Source organism: Pelophylax lessonae, assembly GCF_965119305.1.
Source record: "Pelophylax lessonae genome assembly, chromosome: 3".
Lineage (NCBI taxonomy): Eukaryota > Metazoa > Chordata > Amphibia > Anura > Ranidae > Pelophylax > Pelophylax lessonae.
The window spans coordinates 168,451,634-168,467,049 of NC_138770.1; the positions used below are offsets into that span (position 1 = coordinate 168,451,634).

Sequence of the window (15,416 nt, forward strand, 5' to 3'; positions counted from 1 at the left end):
AAATTGCTTCTGTAACACATTAGTGGACCAGCTTGCCTTTGTTTTATTTTGCTCCTGTTGGACCTAAATCCTCCTCACCCTGTCTTGTCTCTGTAGATTTGTGGTTGTCCGCTCTACTGGAAAGCAGCGCTGTTTAATGCAGCCGGAGGAGAGAGGACGGGATTTGTGTCTGTGCATTCATTTATTGCAACGTGGAGAAAGTAAGTATCAAGAATTTACTACTTTACTCTCTTCCACAAGGCCTAGACCTTTTTATCAGTGGGGCTGATTTCATAAGGCAGTAAAGAACAGAAAAAAACACGCAAGGTATGGAAATCTGTTACCAAGTGAATATATTTCGCACATCACCCTTGTTATTTGCACAGCTCTTGTAGAAGGACATAAATGTTCTGAAGTAAAAACTGTCTGTTATAGCACCCATAGCACCCTGTCTGGTCACTTCAGTTTTCTAGCAGTTCTACTTTGTGTCCTTAGGTTTTTACAATGGAAGCAGTATTATTGGTTACTGACAGTTACCACATTGTAATAGTTAGATCTATGAAGTTGTATAATAGATGCAATAATCTATACAGTTTAAAGTCAGCGTTGGGTGAGTTTGTGATAAAGTAGTATAAACGTTATATATGCACGTTATTCTGAAAGATACATTTTATTTTATTCATTTTCAGGTTGCTACAGAACTGTCACGATGACACTTCCAAATTTATGTACCTTTTAGCAAAACCAAGCTGCAGCTATTTAGAGCAAGAAGACTTCATCCCTCTCCTGCAGGTGAGGCTGGAAGGACAAATGTCCTTAGTGGAATCTAATGACATGTTTGGGAGGCACTTTAAATAAATACAACACTACTGTATTCATTTAATAGCACTACTACTTGAATGCAGAATTGTTTTCATGCTGCAAAGAGTATGTAAACCCCAACTTTAAACTTACAGCATTTGCTTCCCTTGCTGTGAAAATGACATTCGTTCCAACACACTTCTATCCAGGGGTGACAACACTGCTCTTGCATAGATACCATGTGTAAGGGGGTTAAAAAAGACTGGACAAAAAAAATAATGCAGCCACCACATCTAAGGACCGGTAAGCTGCAATATTTTACATTTTTGTTTTTGGGTTTAAATCAGAGTTCCACCCAAAAGTGGAACTTCCGCTCATCTGCTTCCTCCCCACATTTGGCACCTTTCGGGGGGGGAATAGGTACCTGTTTTTGACCGGTACCCTTCCCCACTTCCGGGAGACAGCGGTGCCGTCCCTTGGAAGTTCGGCCCCCTTCTACTTCCCCTGCCGCCAGGCAAATTAGAAAGCGCAGTGCACTTCACGCATGCACAGTAGGGAACCGACTGTGAAGCCGAAAGGCTTCACTGCCGGTTTCCCTTACAACGAATGGTGGCGGCAGCAGCCGATCCGAAAACCGGCTGGGGTGCCAACATCGCAGGCTCCCTGGACAGGTAATCATCTATCTATGAAAAGTGAGTAGCTACAGTATTTGTATTCAGATTTATTGCTACAGAGCGGCCATGCACTTTCCCCGATATATCGGAATCGCCCCTGAGGTTACCGATATTGCCGATATTTAGGGAAAGTGCATGTCCTGGGGTGATGCCTGCAGCTAGAATCATCACCCCGGTACCGGTGTCCATAGCCGACAGTCGGCTGACTTGTAATGACAACCGATGCAGCTGAGAGGCCACACGGCTGTCATTACAAGGAGCGGGAGGGGACGCCCCCCCTCCCGCCACCTTCCATGGCTCATCCGGATCTCCCGTCCCACCGGGAGACCCGGGCATCCTACCGCCGCCTAAGAGAAGACTTGGTGTAGCATGAAGATGTGTCCCCGTAAAAGCCGGTATCCCTGCCGCAAGTGCGCTTGCTCCGGTCTCCATGTAAAAAACCTGGAAGTGATGTCATGACATCACTTTCGGGTACTCGGCGCCGAATTAAAAAACTGAGAGCATTGAAAACAGCCAAACTTGGTGTTTTGAATGCTTTTCAGTGCCGAGGAGGGTTTTGGGGTCTTTTAGACCCCCAGATCCCCCCACAAGGAGCCTTTAGGAAAAAAAAAAGGTTTTTACATGTCCGAAAATATCGGCCGATATCCGATGACCAAAATATCGGTATTGGCATTAAAAAAACGATATCGGTCGATCACTAATGTATATATACGTGATCCCGCACTTCCATGTAGCAAGCACGAATGTGCGCGCCGCCGGCAGCTTGCTCCCGCTGTGATTATGCACGGCAGGAGCTGATTAGCGGGTACCACGGGCTCAATGTCCACCAACACCTGCTGATTGTTCATTACAGAGGCAGAATATCAGTCTGTCTATGTAAACAAGGCAGATTGCCGTTCTGTCTGTAGGAAAGGCATGGATCCTGTGTTCCTGCAAAGCAGGGACAAGGATCCATGTCTTCCCTTAGTAAAAGCACCTCCTGCACAGTACACAATCACTGGGAAGGAACACAGTTAACCCTTTGATCGCCCCTGTTCTTAACCCATTCTCAGCAAGTGTCATTAGTACAGTGACAGTGCATATTTTTAGCACTTATTACTGTATTGGTGCCCCTGGCTCCCCCAAAAGTGTGAGTGTCTGAGTTGTCCACTGCAATATCGCAATCCCGCTATAAGTTGCTGATCGCCACCATTAATAGTAAAATCAATAAATAAAAATTCCATATATATATCCCATAGTTTGTAGACGCTATAACCTTTGCGCAAATCAATTAATATACACTTACTGGGATTTTTTTTTACCAAAAATATGTAGCAGAATACATATTGGCCTAAATTGATGAAGAAATAATTTTTTTTTTTTTTTTTTTTTTTTTTTTACATTAGTTTATTGGATTTGTTTTATAGCAGAAAGTAAAAAATATTGTTTTTTGGGGGGGGGGGGTTTGTCAGTTTTTTTTTTTTGTTTAACTACCTCAATACTGGGTACTTAAACCCCCTTCCTTCCCAGACCAATTTTCACCTTTTAGCGCTGTTGCATTTTGAATGACAATTGCGCGGTCATGCAACACTGTACCTAAACCAAATTTGTGTCATTTTTTTCCCCACAAATAGAGCTTTCTTTTGGTGGGATTTGATCACCGCCAGGTTTTTTTTTTTTGGTGCACAAATAAAAAAATACCGAAAAGTTTGAAAAAAAAAAAAAAAGTTTTTTTGTTTAGGTTATAAAATGTTGTAAATAGATAAGTTTTTTCCTGCACTGATGAGCACTGATGACGCCGCACTGACAGGCACTGATGAGGAGACACTGATGGGGTGGCACTGATATGCACTGATAGGTAGCACTGATATGCAGCACTGATGGGCACTGATATGTGGCACTGATAGATAGCACTGATATGCAGCATTGGTGGGCACTGATAGGCAGCACTGATGGGTACTGATCGGCGGCACTGATGGGCACTGATAGGTGGTACTGATGGGTAGCACTGATGGGCGGCACTGATAGGCACTGATAGGCAGCACTGGTGGGCAATAATGGGCACTGGTGGGCGGCACTGATAGATGGCAATAATGGGCACTGGTGGGCAGCACTGATAGATAGCATTGGTGGGCAGCACTGATAGGGAGGGCACCACTGGAAGGCTCTCTGAGGATCTGTCAGGAGGAGAAGAGATCAAAGCCGTTACAACGGCTGTGTTTACATTACATGACTGCTGTGATTGGACACAGCCGTCATGTGATAAGGAGGGCCAATCACAGGGCCCTCCTGCCGCAAATTGTTGCTCTGTGTCCGAGGGACACCGGCACATCGAGATTTTTTTTGGGTACAGTGTCACACAACCACGCAATTGTCAGTTAAAGTAAAGCAGTGCTGTATCGCAAAAAATGGCCTGGTCATGAAGTTGGGTAAAGTTTGTGTTTTGTACCTTTTAGTTATCCTTTTAGGGTGATAGCTTTGTTTTATTTGGTAGATTCATGGAAGTATAGATGGTAGCTGTTTCTTCCCCTATTCTATTTGGTAGCTTTCCTTAGTAGTGGTCTTTTCTTTGTAGTATTTTTTTTTTTTGCTTTACTAATTAACAGCTTGCTCTAGCATGCAGAGCATTGCTTTAGCAGAACCCTAGCTTCTCTGTTTTCAGATGCATGGGCTCTCCACAGTGCAGTTGGAGAGGGAATCAGAACTGAATGTAATTGATGCTCGAGGATAGGGAAGCATTGTTCTAATAGCCAAGAAGAAAAAATATCATTCACCAGCCTGATTGTCCAAACAATGCCAATACGTGAGGTGATTTGTGTTGATTTTAATTAACTGATTACTATTCTAGTTTTTCCTTAACATTTGATACTGTAAAGTTTAAATAAATACATTTGGTTTTTTTTTGGGGGGGGGGGGGGGGGTTTCTTGAAAACACCATGAAAGCACAAAGTCCTCCGCCCCGGGCAGCCACCTACAGATCTATATAGGACTACTGCTAACTTTGGGAGTTCAGGGTAAAATTCTCCGCTATGCTGGGTCACTTGTAGAGCTCTGCTATCAGAAAAGCTCATGCTCCCTGCTGATTGCAGAACCTCTGACTGTGCTTTAGCAGGTGAGGCTGCTGATGCCACAAAGAGAGCATCAGTCTTTGTTTCAGATTGCTGCCTGGGCGAAAGGCTTTTGTTGGAGCTGCTTGGAAAAAAAAAAAAAAAAAAGACATTCTAAATTTAATTTTTAATGCGTTTTTAGTGTATATTTTTTAAAAATGGTTGTAAAGGCAGATGTTTTTTTATCTTAATGCGTTCTATGCATTAAAGTGGAACTGCACTGCATCTGAGCACCACATACCAAAAACTGCTATACAATTCATTTTTAATATTCAAAGCAAACTCCACCATCCATACATCCATGTCTCCATGCTTTATTTTGCTGAGAAATAATTTTGAAGAAACCCCCTGGCATTTCTGGCAGTGACCATCTTGAGTAAGGGTAGGTGAATAATCTAGCATTTACTTCCTGGAATTCATCTACCCTTAGCTCAGGCATAGGCTGAACTGAGAACCCTCCCTCCCACCCTGAAGACTCTTGGGATGTATGACATCAATTGCCCAGGCATGGAAACCAGGAAGTAACTGAAGAAATGCAAAAAAAAAAAACTGTTAAAACAAGCAAATATTATATACATTGCTATGTATTTACTAATGCTGGCACCATAAGGATTAGAAATGGTCCATGTTGATTGAGAGACTGAAGTTCCACTTTCAGTTAAAAAGCCTTCTGTGTGCAGCAGCCCCCCTCATATTTACCTGAGCCCCATCTCCATGCAGTGATGTTGCAGGAGTGTCTCGGCTGCCGAGGACTCCCCAACTCATTGGCTGAGACATTGGCTCCTGCTGCTGTCATTCAGTCAGTCAGCCAAATAGGAGAGAAGGGGGTGGGGCAGGGTCTGAATGGACACAGGGAGTTGTGACTTGGCTCGGGTGCCCCCATAGCAAGCTGCTTGCTGTGGGGGCACTCAACAGGAGGGAGGGGCCAGGAGCACCAAAGAGGGACCCAAGAAGAAGAGAATCAGGGCCACTCTGTGCAAAACCCCTACACAGGAGAAGTATAACGTGTTTGTTATTTTAAACTAACAACAAATGAGACTTTACAATCACTTTAAGTGTACTAAAACTGCAATTGTGCGTTAAAGCCCAACTCAAGTCAACTTTCTGTTTTGTTTTAATCCTCTAACTATCAAACTATCACAAAAGAGCAGAAGTAGTTTGTGGTGGGAGAATTGCCATGTGTTTGGCCACTAAATAGAACAGTGAGATCCTTAGATGTGCTTTGTTTTGATAGTAATTTCCAAAGCTTGGGAATAGCGATGGGCTGGGACGTGTTCAGATCAAGTCTGCCAGGAAGTTGGCACTGCACACCGCCAGTCACTGCTTATGATTGGCGGTGTGCACTGAGGGCTTCCTGGCGGACTCAATCTGAAAGGAACTGAGCCTATCACTACTTGGGAACTGCAGTGTGGTAGCACTAGCACATAATTCATATTTTTAAATTGCTATTAACTAAGAGACTAGTACACACAAAAGTAGAAGTATCAAATAGCTGTGGTGAGTCTCCCTTGTTTGAGAACTGGCAAGCTGTGGATGTGCCAAATTTGGTTCTGATGGCATTGGTATTCTAACCCACAAGTAACAAACAAACATAGAATACAATGGAAAATACATTGCCATTATTCTGATCTGTCCTTTGTAAGAAATGTATATTGTGAACCCTTTAATATTGAGGAGTTATGTTCATGAAACGATCTGGTCTATTTGCATGTTAAATCTGAATTCCAAGAATTCAACCACTGTTTAAAATCTTCTGGCTTACTATTAGTTAAGTCCAACAAGCCGCATGCCACCCCATGGACTTGCCTTTTTTTTTTTTTATATACAACTGAATGTTTTACTGAATTCTGTGAGTACAGCTATCACTATACTCCTGGCGCTCTGATAGGAGAGATGTTGCTCTTTCATATGGCAGAAATTTTGCCCACCCTTCCCCTTTGCTGCCCATTCACATTGTATTTTGTGAATGGTTCACATATTACAAAGAGGTCTGTGACTGGGCAGGAAGAGAGGAGGGGGCAGGCTGAATTCCTGGAGTTCGGCTTTTAACTCTAAAGAAATAATATGTACTTTAAGATGCTGTGGATTATTCCTTGCTACATATTTGTGACTTCCACTAAGGAAACGTCCAAGCTCGTATCTTCACTTACTATTTAAATGATTTATAAATTTCTCTCTCTGTTTCAGGACATTGTGGACACACATCCTGGATTAACATTTCTTAAGGAAGCTCCTGAATTTCACTCTCGTTACATAACAACTGTGAGTTCCCAGATATAATAGTATATGCATAACTATTTCTCATATGATGCATTAGGGACATGGACATTACTTGCATAAAGGTAAAAAAAAGTTTAGGTAACAGAATACCCCCCCCCCCCTTATACTTACTTTACTTACTTGAGTCCTCGATGGATCCAGTGCTGTACCTGACTTTAGCAGCTCTCTCCTCAGTCAAATCCTGTGATGAAGGGGCAGGGCTGACCTGCACTCTGTCTATGGACACAGGCAGCACGGCTCGTGATCGAGCCTGCAGGTGTGCAACAATAGGAAGCTGCTTCCTATTGTAATGGAGGGGAAATCTTCAAATGTGGACACTAGTGCTTGTGACACACTGGGATTCTCTCACTTTGGAGGGATTTCATCTCCCTTCCTCATTTGGCTAGTGGACAAGAAGTGAAGGGAAATCTCCCCAATGGGACACAGATGGCAAAAAAATGACGAAGATTATAACCCTCAATTATGCTTTCCAAAATGAGAAAAAAAGTTTTGAATTTAGTTACACTTTAAGGCCCTGGGACTGGTACTGGGATAATGTTTGGAAGTAAAACTTGGCTTATCATGTGCAATGTTCATTGAAATATAGGCAGTAGAAAGAAGCCTCCTTGTTGGTCCTTTTAAAGAGTTGGGTAGCTTCACTGCCCAGCAGAAAAGCCTGGCAGCTTGCCGGGAGCTATATTGATGGCCTTTGTTAAATGTGGTTGGGTACAGTTTGCTCAGATCATGCAGGCTGCAGTGTGTTACTGTTCATTATGGTGCTTTAAAATATATACAGTGTAATATTTTAAGCTTTCTCAAAGAATAATGGCATCTAAACTTATTGCAAGGAGCTTTGACACTTGTGCGACTCCTGTTGCAACTTTACATTGCAACTTTGGATGGGTGCGACTTGGGTCCTGCGTGGCTCAGAAACTTGGGAACTTTGCTCTAATGATGTGATCTTGGTGTGCTGGTGACATCTCTTTCTCTAATTATTCACAGTTCCAGCCAGTGGTCACTTCGGCACCCACTTACATACACAGCCATTTCTGCGTTGGATCCAACTTTGGCTGTTGACTTTGGTTTTGACTGTTTCATGCGACTTTTGAGAGTTTACTCAAGTAACATCTTAATGTTCAGGAACCTTTTTAAAGTCACTGTGACTTTGGGTCGCATTGATTTGAACGTCTTGTTGAAATACATGGGCTGCGACTTGTCATGTGACTTTATCTAAAGTCGCACAAGTGTGAATGAAGCCTTAATCTGCCTTCTACAGAATTGTACCCCAAATATTTTTTATGTAAATGGAAGTGCATTTCAGCTGATGCAAATTTCCATTGCATGTATTGCTGAGCAAGTGCCTGCAGCCCAATAATGTAGGATAATGTAAGCTGTCATGCGTTGCCTTTGCTTTTACCAAATACGAATCTGCTTTTACTTTTTTTTTGAGTGGCTTGATCAATAAAGTTAAAAAACTAGAAGCACTATATAAAAACTCTGCTAATTCATGTAGGCCCAGTCCTTTTAATAATTCCCTGGGCCAGTGAGCACCTTAGGGAGAAGGGGAAATCATACTATTGAGTGTTGTCCCTGGAACAGGAGATGAGGAGAAAACTCCCAATGGGGACTCTTGTTCTAAGTGGAATTTCCTTTTGCTTAAGATTTCCTGCCTTTGAACAGCCCTTCCAGTCGCGATTCCCTCTTATTGTTTTCAGGTCCTTCAGGGCCGTGTATACAAGTACATATGGGGTCCCACTAAACCTAGAGTTCCTTGAGCTATACTATTAAGGAGTAGACTTTGCAGTAGTCTCGGGGTCCCCAATTTCCTCAGATACTACCTCGCCGCCCAACTCACGCTCTATCATGCCACAATTGAGTCCCCGTTATGGTTGGGCCTTGAGGTGATCAAATTATATCCTTTATCAGTAACCAACTTGCTGCGGATGATCCGATTTTACCACAGATTCATAACCAACCCAGTAACCCAACATTCCTTTTTACTTTGGGATAAACATCAAGGTCCATTTAAATTAGCATCCCTACATGCCCCACTACTTTCCTTACTTAACCACCAGGTTTCTATCCTGCCTTCCCTGACCCAACCCCGTTTCGGGTTTGGCTCTCTCTTGGCCTGACCTGCATATATGATCTTGTAACTAATAATACCCTGAAAACATTTGCCACTCTGTGGGAACAGGTTCAACTCCCGCCTAGGGAATATTCCCGTTCTCTCCAGATTTCTCACTTTTTTCATACAATCATACGCACACACTCATCTCTTACTAGTTTATCTTTCTATAAAGGTATATGCGATTCAGACCCGCATGCCCCAGGTATTATATCACACCTCTACAGCCATCTTACATGCCCACCGACCAGCATGCCATCTTATACTGCACAATGGTCTAGAGCAGGAGTTCCCAAACTGTGGGTCGGGACCCACTAGTGGGTCGCGAGCTGCGTCTGAGTGGGTCGCGAAGAGCCAGAAATCACTGAGAGCGGGCCTGCTTAAATTGTGCTGTGCGAGCCTGCACAAATTACAGAGAGCCAGAGCAGTCAAATCGCCATGGATTGAGGACCCCGCCCACGCAGTTAATGGAGACTGATCTGCATTTCCCGTGAGGAGGATACTTGCATCAGTGAGTACGTCTGTTGGCTGTTATGTAGGATATGTTCATGGGGTGCAGAGCCAGCTCCTCTGTCCTGCTGGTGGCAGCGGTGGTGGCTAGACTGGCGGCGGGATTCTCTCAGCAATTGCGGGCAAAGACAGCAGCCTTGGTGCCATAGGAGGACCAGGTGGCCTGGCGTTGTCAGGAGTTCATGGCAGCTTCTGTGACCCCAGTAGAGGATCTGAAGGAGAAGAGCCAGGACACCAAGACCAATATAGAGCTCCTCATCATGGAGACTCTGGGGGAGGTGTGCTGGGCCCTGGAGAGGGCAAACAGGGGCTTCACCTTCACTATGGACCGCTGGGAGAGGAAGGAGGGTGAGTGCCATATAGCCTTTATTTATTTTATTTTATTTATTTAAATATTAAATGTATTCAAAAATAAATTGAAAAGTTGTAAATTTATATTTTTAATTTAACATCCCCCTCCCTTTAAAATATGCATTATTATTAATAAAATTTGCATTTATTTAGCGCCAACAAATTCCGTAGCACTTTACAATATTCAATTACAAGCAAGTGGCTCCCGAGAAAATAACTGTATTCAGAAGTGGGTCTCGGCCCAAAAAAGTTTGGGAAGCACTGGTCTAGAGACCTTGAGGTTGATCCGGAGGACTGGGATGATATTGCAAAATGCCTAACAGACGTTCCAATCCTTCCTAGCCCATTTAAATAATCTTTCCTTTAAAGCAGTTATATACATCTTTAGGGTTCTTTTAATGAAAGTGCCCATTTCAAGGGGTATTTCTATTTCTGCACTGCAGAAACATTAATTTCAGTCCCTGACGTATAGCAGTCTACAATTGAATGCCCCTATTGCAGCGGTGGGAACAGTCAAACGCATGCTGTAGGTCTAGCCCAGTGAGTCAGTCAACCTACTGAAATTATTTATTTATGTGTTGCAGGTACTTACAGTGCATCCAGAAAGTAGTTATAGGGCTTCACTTTTTCCACATTTTGTTACAGCCTTATTTTAAAATAGAATACATAAATTATTTTCCTCAAAATTCTACAAAAAATACCCCATAATCACCACGTGAAAGAAGTTTGTTTGAAATCTTTGCAAATTTATAAAAAAAAATTAAAAATCGCATATACATAAGTATTCACAGCCTTTGCCATGACACTCAAAATTGAAGCCCGGTGCATCTTGTTTCCACTGATCATCCTTGAGATGTTTCTACAACTTGATTGGTGTCCACCTGTAGTAAATTCAGTTGATTGGACATGATTTGGAAAGGCACACACCTGTCTATATAAGGTCCCACAGTGCATGTCAGAGTAAAAACCAAGCCATGAAGTCCAAGGAATTGTCCGTAGACCTCCGAGACAGGATTCTATTGAGGCACCGATCTGGAGAAAGGTACAGAAAAATTCTGCAGCATTCAACATCACAATGAGCACTGTGTCCGCCATCATCCATAAATGAAGAAGTTTGGAACCACCAGGACTCTTCCTAGAGCAGGCCGCCTGGGCAAATTTGGAGAAGAACTGGTTACTCTTTGGAGAGAGGGGAACCTTCCAGAAGAACAACCATCTCTGCAGCACTCCACCAATCAGGCCTGTATGGAAAGTGGCCAGACAGAAGCCAATCCTCAGTAAAAGGCACATTACAGTCTACCTGCAGTTTGAAAAAAGACACCTAAAGGACTCTCATGACCATGAGAAACAAAATTATCTGGTCTCATGAAACAAAGATTGAACTCTTTGGCCTGAATGGCAAGCATCATGTCTGGAGGAAACCAGCCACTGCTTATCACCTGGCCTATACCATCCCTACAATATAGCATTGTGGTGGCAGCACCATGTTGTGGGGATGTTTGTCAGCGGCAGGTACTGGGAGACTAGTCAGGATTGAGGGTAAGATGAATGCAGCAATGTACAGAGAGATCCTTGATGAAAACTTGCTCCAGAGCACTCTGGACTTTAGATCGGGAGGAAGGTTCGACTTCCAACAGGATAATCCCCCTAAGCGCACAGCCAAGATAACAAAGGAGTGGCTATGGGACAACTCTGTGAATGTCCTTGAGTTGCCCAGCCAGTGCACAGACATAAACCTGAATCAATATCTCTGGAGAGATCTGAAAATGGCTGTGCGCCGAGCTTGAGAGGTCCTTCAAAGTTTAATGAAAGCAACTGCCCAAAAATAGGTGTGCCAAGCTTGTAGCATCATACTCAAAAATACTTGAGGCTGTAATTGGTGCCAAAGGTGCTTCAACAAAGTATTGAGCAAAGGCTGTGAATACTTATGTACATGGGATTTTTATGTTTTTATTTTTAATAAATTTGCAAAGATTTCAAACAAACTTCTTTCACGTTGTCATTATGGGGTATTGTTTGTAGAATTTTGAGGAAAATAATGAATTGAATCCATTTTGGAATAAGGCTGTAACATAAAATGTGGAAAAAGTGAAGCGCTATGAATACTTTACGGATGCACTGTATATAGTGCCGTCACTTTATGCAGTGCTTTACATATACATTGTACATTCACATTAGTCCCTGCCCTCAAGGAGCTTACAATCTAAGGTCCCTAACTCACATTCATACATACTAGGGCCAATTTAGACAGGATCCATCCAATTAACCTACCAGTATGTCTTTGGGGTGTGGGAGGAAACCAGAGTATCTGAAGGAAACCCATACAGACACAGGGAGAATATACAAACTCCAGGCAGGTATTGTTGTGGTTTGGATTCAAACCAGCAACCCTAGTGCTGCTAGGCGGAAGTGCTAATCGCTACACCTCAAATGTGTTTTGATTGTAATTGGAAATTCTGTGGCAGCTCACACAGATCTCAGAATGATTAGTATAATCGGTTAGTGTAACTTCTAACACACTGATCAGGTCCTTTTGCTAATCTGTATACATTTCCTTGTTGAACCCTGCAGGTAATTCAGAGAATATTCTACACAGTGAACAGGTCATGGTCGGGAAGAATTACACCTACTGAGCTTCGCAGAAGTAATTTCCTGCAGGTAGGAATTCCTATTATATAAATGTCCTTGAAGACTCCACTTGAAGTGTAATTGCTATTGTAGTGTGTTGCTTGGACAATGATCAGGCCATTTATAGCTTCCCTGGCAAGTAGACTACTTCTGATATGAGCATTTTTTATAGCATGATGCTTTCGCTCTAAAAGATAGACCGTTTTTCTATTTTTTTTATTGCAATGATGGAAGGAAGGTGCAGTGTGTGGGCTCCACTGTAAGGTAGCACTCAGATGAGTCCAGAACATTTATGGTCAGGTAGGCATCTCATTGCATGTCTTTCTTGAGGAGACATCTCCCTAGCCTAAAGTGGTTTTGAACCTCGGACATGAAATATGAACAATTCACATTTCTCTTTCGTTCATTGACGGACACAGCGCTCCATAAATTATAGCTACTGGGTTAGATTGCCTCGGCTAGGAGTAGGACTAGGCAGAACAAAAAACACCTGGCAATGCCCATGGGGCGTTCTCAGCTGGTATATAACCCATCTCTCTACTCTAGGTAATCAGTTTTAATCTGTCTAGTCAGGAGTAAGGACCTAGGCTCCTGGCTGGGATCTCTGGTCCTAGCACTTTTTTCCTTCCTTACATCTTTTTTGTTTTTTCTCTCGGGAGATCTACAATCAATTGCAAGGCTGGGCGACGGGCTGGATAATCTAGATCCAGTGAACCCCCCCCCCCAGCCCAGTCAGCGAGCATGTGCAGACCGCAGCTACGCACTAGGTCGGCCATGACATAGCCTCAAAGACAGAGGCTGGCCCACAAGGTAAACGTCTTTCAGCGTCGCATACGACCGGGCTTGGGCCTTAGTCGCAGCAGTCCCTTGGCCAACAGCTCCCCTACTTCGGTGGCGAGGAGTTCTGTCTGGAGCGCTACCCGCACCATGGAAGGGTAAGTACAGTCCCCCCTCTCCCCTTTTAGTGGTTTTCTTTGGGGTGGACACAGGTAACCTCTGCGCAGGTTCCCTCCTCCCATCCTTAAATCCCTCACAGAGCTGGGCTTCCCCCACTCCCATTTCCCCCTTGTCTGGATCTAGAGTCTGGTGGGGGTCCAAGGGCAGAGAATGCAGCAGAAACCCCTGGGGTCTCCCCCGCTACCCCCACTCTTTAAGGATCCTGGAATAGATTGTGTCCCGCCCTGGTAGTCTGGAGGGGTCCCAATGTAGGAGACCCCTAGGTGCATGCCCTGCTGTTTGCAGTGTGGGTATAGTGCAGGGGGGTCCCAGTGCAGAGTGCACAGCAGAGTTTCCCATAAACATGTGTCCTACCTTCAGTGGGGGTCCCCTTGCAGAGGGTGCAGGAAAGATCCTGGCAGCATGCTTCAGTGTTTGTAGCTGATGGTGGCCATTTTCCCTGGATGACATCATTGGGGTATCATGGGTGGGAAGAGTACCTTCCTGCCACAGTCAAGGAAAGGGATGGAGTCTCACTGCAGACGGAGGCCCTCCTTCTCAGCCCATAGAAAATTATTTTGTGCTTCTGGAACATTATCCTGTCGCAGTCTTTATTTAGTGGTCCATAGAGATAAAGTGGTTGTTCGTTGCTGTCCATCTTTCCTGCCCAAAGTTGGCTCTGACTTCCATTTGAATGAGGACATTGTGTTGCCTTCCTTGTGTCCCAAGTCAGCTCATCCAAAGGAATTTGCTTTGCATACCTTGGATGTGGTTCGTGCGATTTGGGTGTATCTGGCAGCTACTGAGTCTTTTCGGAGGTCAAACTCGCTTTTTGTGGTTACGGGCGGACCAAGAAAAGGATTGGCCGCTTCGTCGGCTACCATATCCAGATGGGTCAGATAGACGGTGACTCAGGCCTATTCCATTAATGGTCAGGTTCCACCATTCCCGGTCACGGCACATTCTACTCAGGCGCTTCTTGGGCCCTCCGTCATCAGTCTTCAGTATCGCAAGTTTGCAAAGCGTCCACTTGGTCGTCCGTACATACCTTCACAAAATTCTATAAGGATGCTTCTTTTGGCCGCAAAGTTTTCAGGCTGCTGTTTAAAAGGGGTATTCCATCTTGAGGGGTGTTTTTTCTTTAAACCTTTATTTTTCAGACAGAGCTCCTGTGACCGGTTAAGGCACCTGTGTCCTGGTTAAGGGCTCTTATGTTTATCCTTAGGTTATTTTCCCCACCCCTCATTTTCCTTTTGGACGTCCCACTAGTTATGATTTATGAATCGCTGTGTCCGTCGATGAACAAAAGAGAAAATGGGATTTTTGTCCTTAAAGTGGAGTTCCACCCATTTTTAATAACTTGGATTACATAGATGTATGTAATCCCCTTTAAAGCTAGTTTCACCTATGGAAACTTTTTTTTTTTTTTTTGCTAGTAAATACCTTATTTTCTTCTTTATTCATTCTTCCGGGTCCGGCCGCCGATCGGCGATTACGTCATTCGGCGATTCGCACAGGGTGCTGGGATGGCATGAAATCTCGCATTATTACACAGGAGCTGAGCTGTTTGTATTGAGGCCGTGCTCTGCCCCGCCTCCGCCCCGCCTCCTCTCAGTGAGCTGTATTGTATGTATTGTATTGAGGCCGTGCTCCGCCCCGCCTCCGCCCCGCCTCCTCTCAGTGAGCTCAGTGAGGATATAATGCTTTCAGTCCTCACTCACTGAGAGGAGGCGGGGCAGAGCACGGCCTCAATACAAACAGTACAGCTCAGCTCCTGTGTAATAATGCGAGATTTCATGCTATGAGATACATCCCAGCACCCCCTGCGAATCGCCGAATGACGTAATCGACGATCGGCGGCCGGACCCGGAAGTGAGGAGAGGATAAATAAAGAAGAAAATAAGGTATTTACTAGCAAAAAAAAAGTTTCCATTGGTAAAAAGTAGTTTTAAAGGGGATTATATACATCATAAGTTACTAAAATGGGGGGAACTCCACTTTAACATAAAATCCATTTCTCTGAGTTCATCGACAGACACAGCACCCCACCCCTCTATGGAGTTC

General features: G+C 44.0%; 1 protein-coding gene across 2 annotated transcripts in view; it reads left to right on the top strand.

Moving 5' to 3' along the window:
• Positions 1 to 15,416, top strand: part of PPP2R3A (protein phosphatase 2 regulatory subunit B''alpha) — a 142,454-nt gene that overhangs the window by 104,714 nt on the left and 22,324 nt on the right. For both annotated transcript variants that reach the window (XM_082249512.1, XM_082249513.1), the window contains exons 3-6: positions 97 to 200; positions 669 to 771; positions 6,728 to 6,802; positions 12,360 to 12,446. In XM_082249512.1, coding sequence (XP_082105638.1) covers positions 97 to 200; positions 669 to 771; positions 6,728 to 6,802; positions 12,360 to 12,446 — 369 coding nt within the window. The remainder of the gene's footprint in view (positions 1 to 96; positions 201 to 668; positions 772 to 6,727; positions 6,803 to 12,359; positions 12,447 to 15,416) is intronic.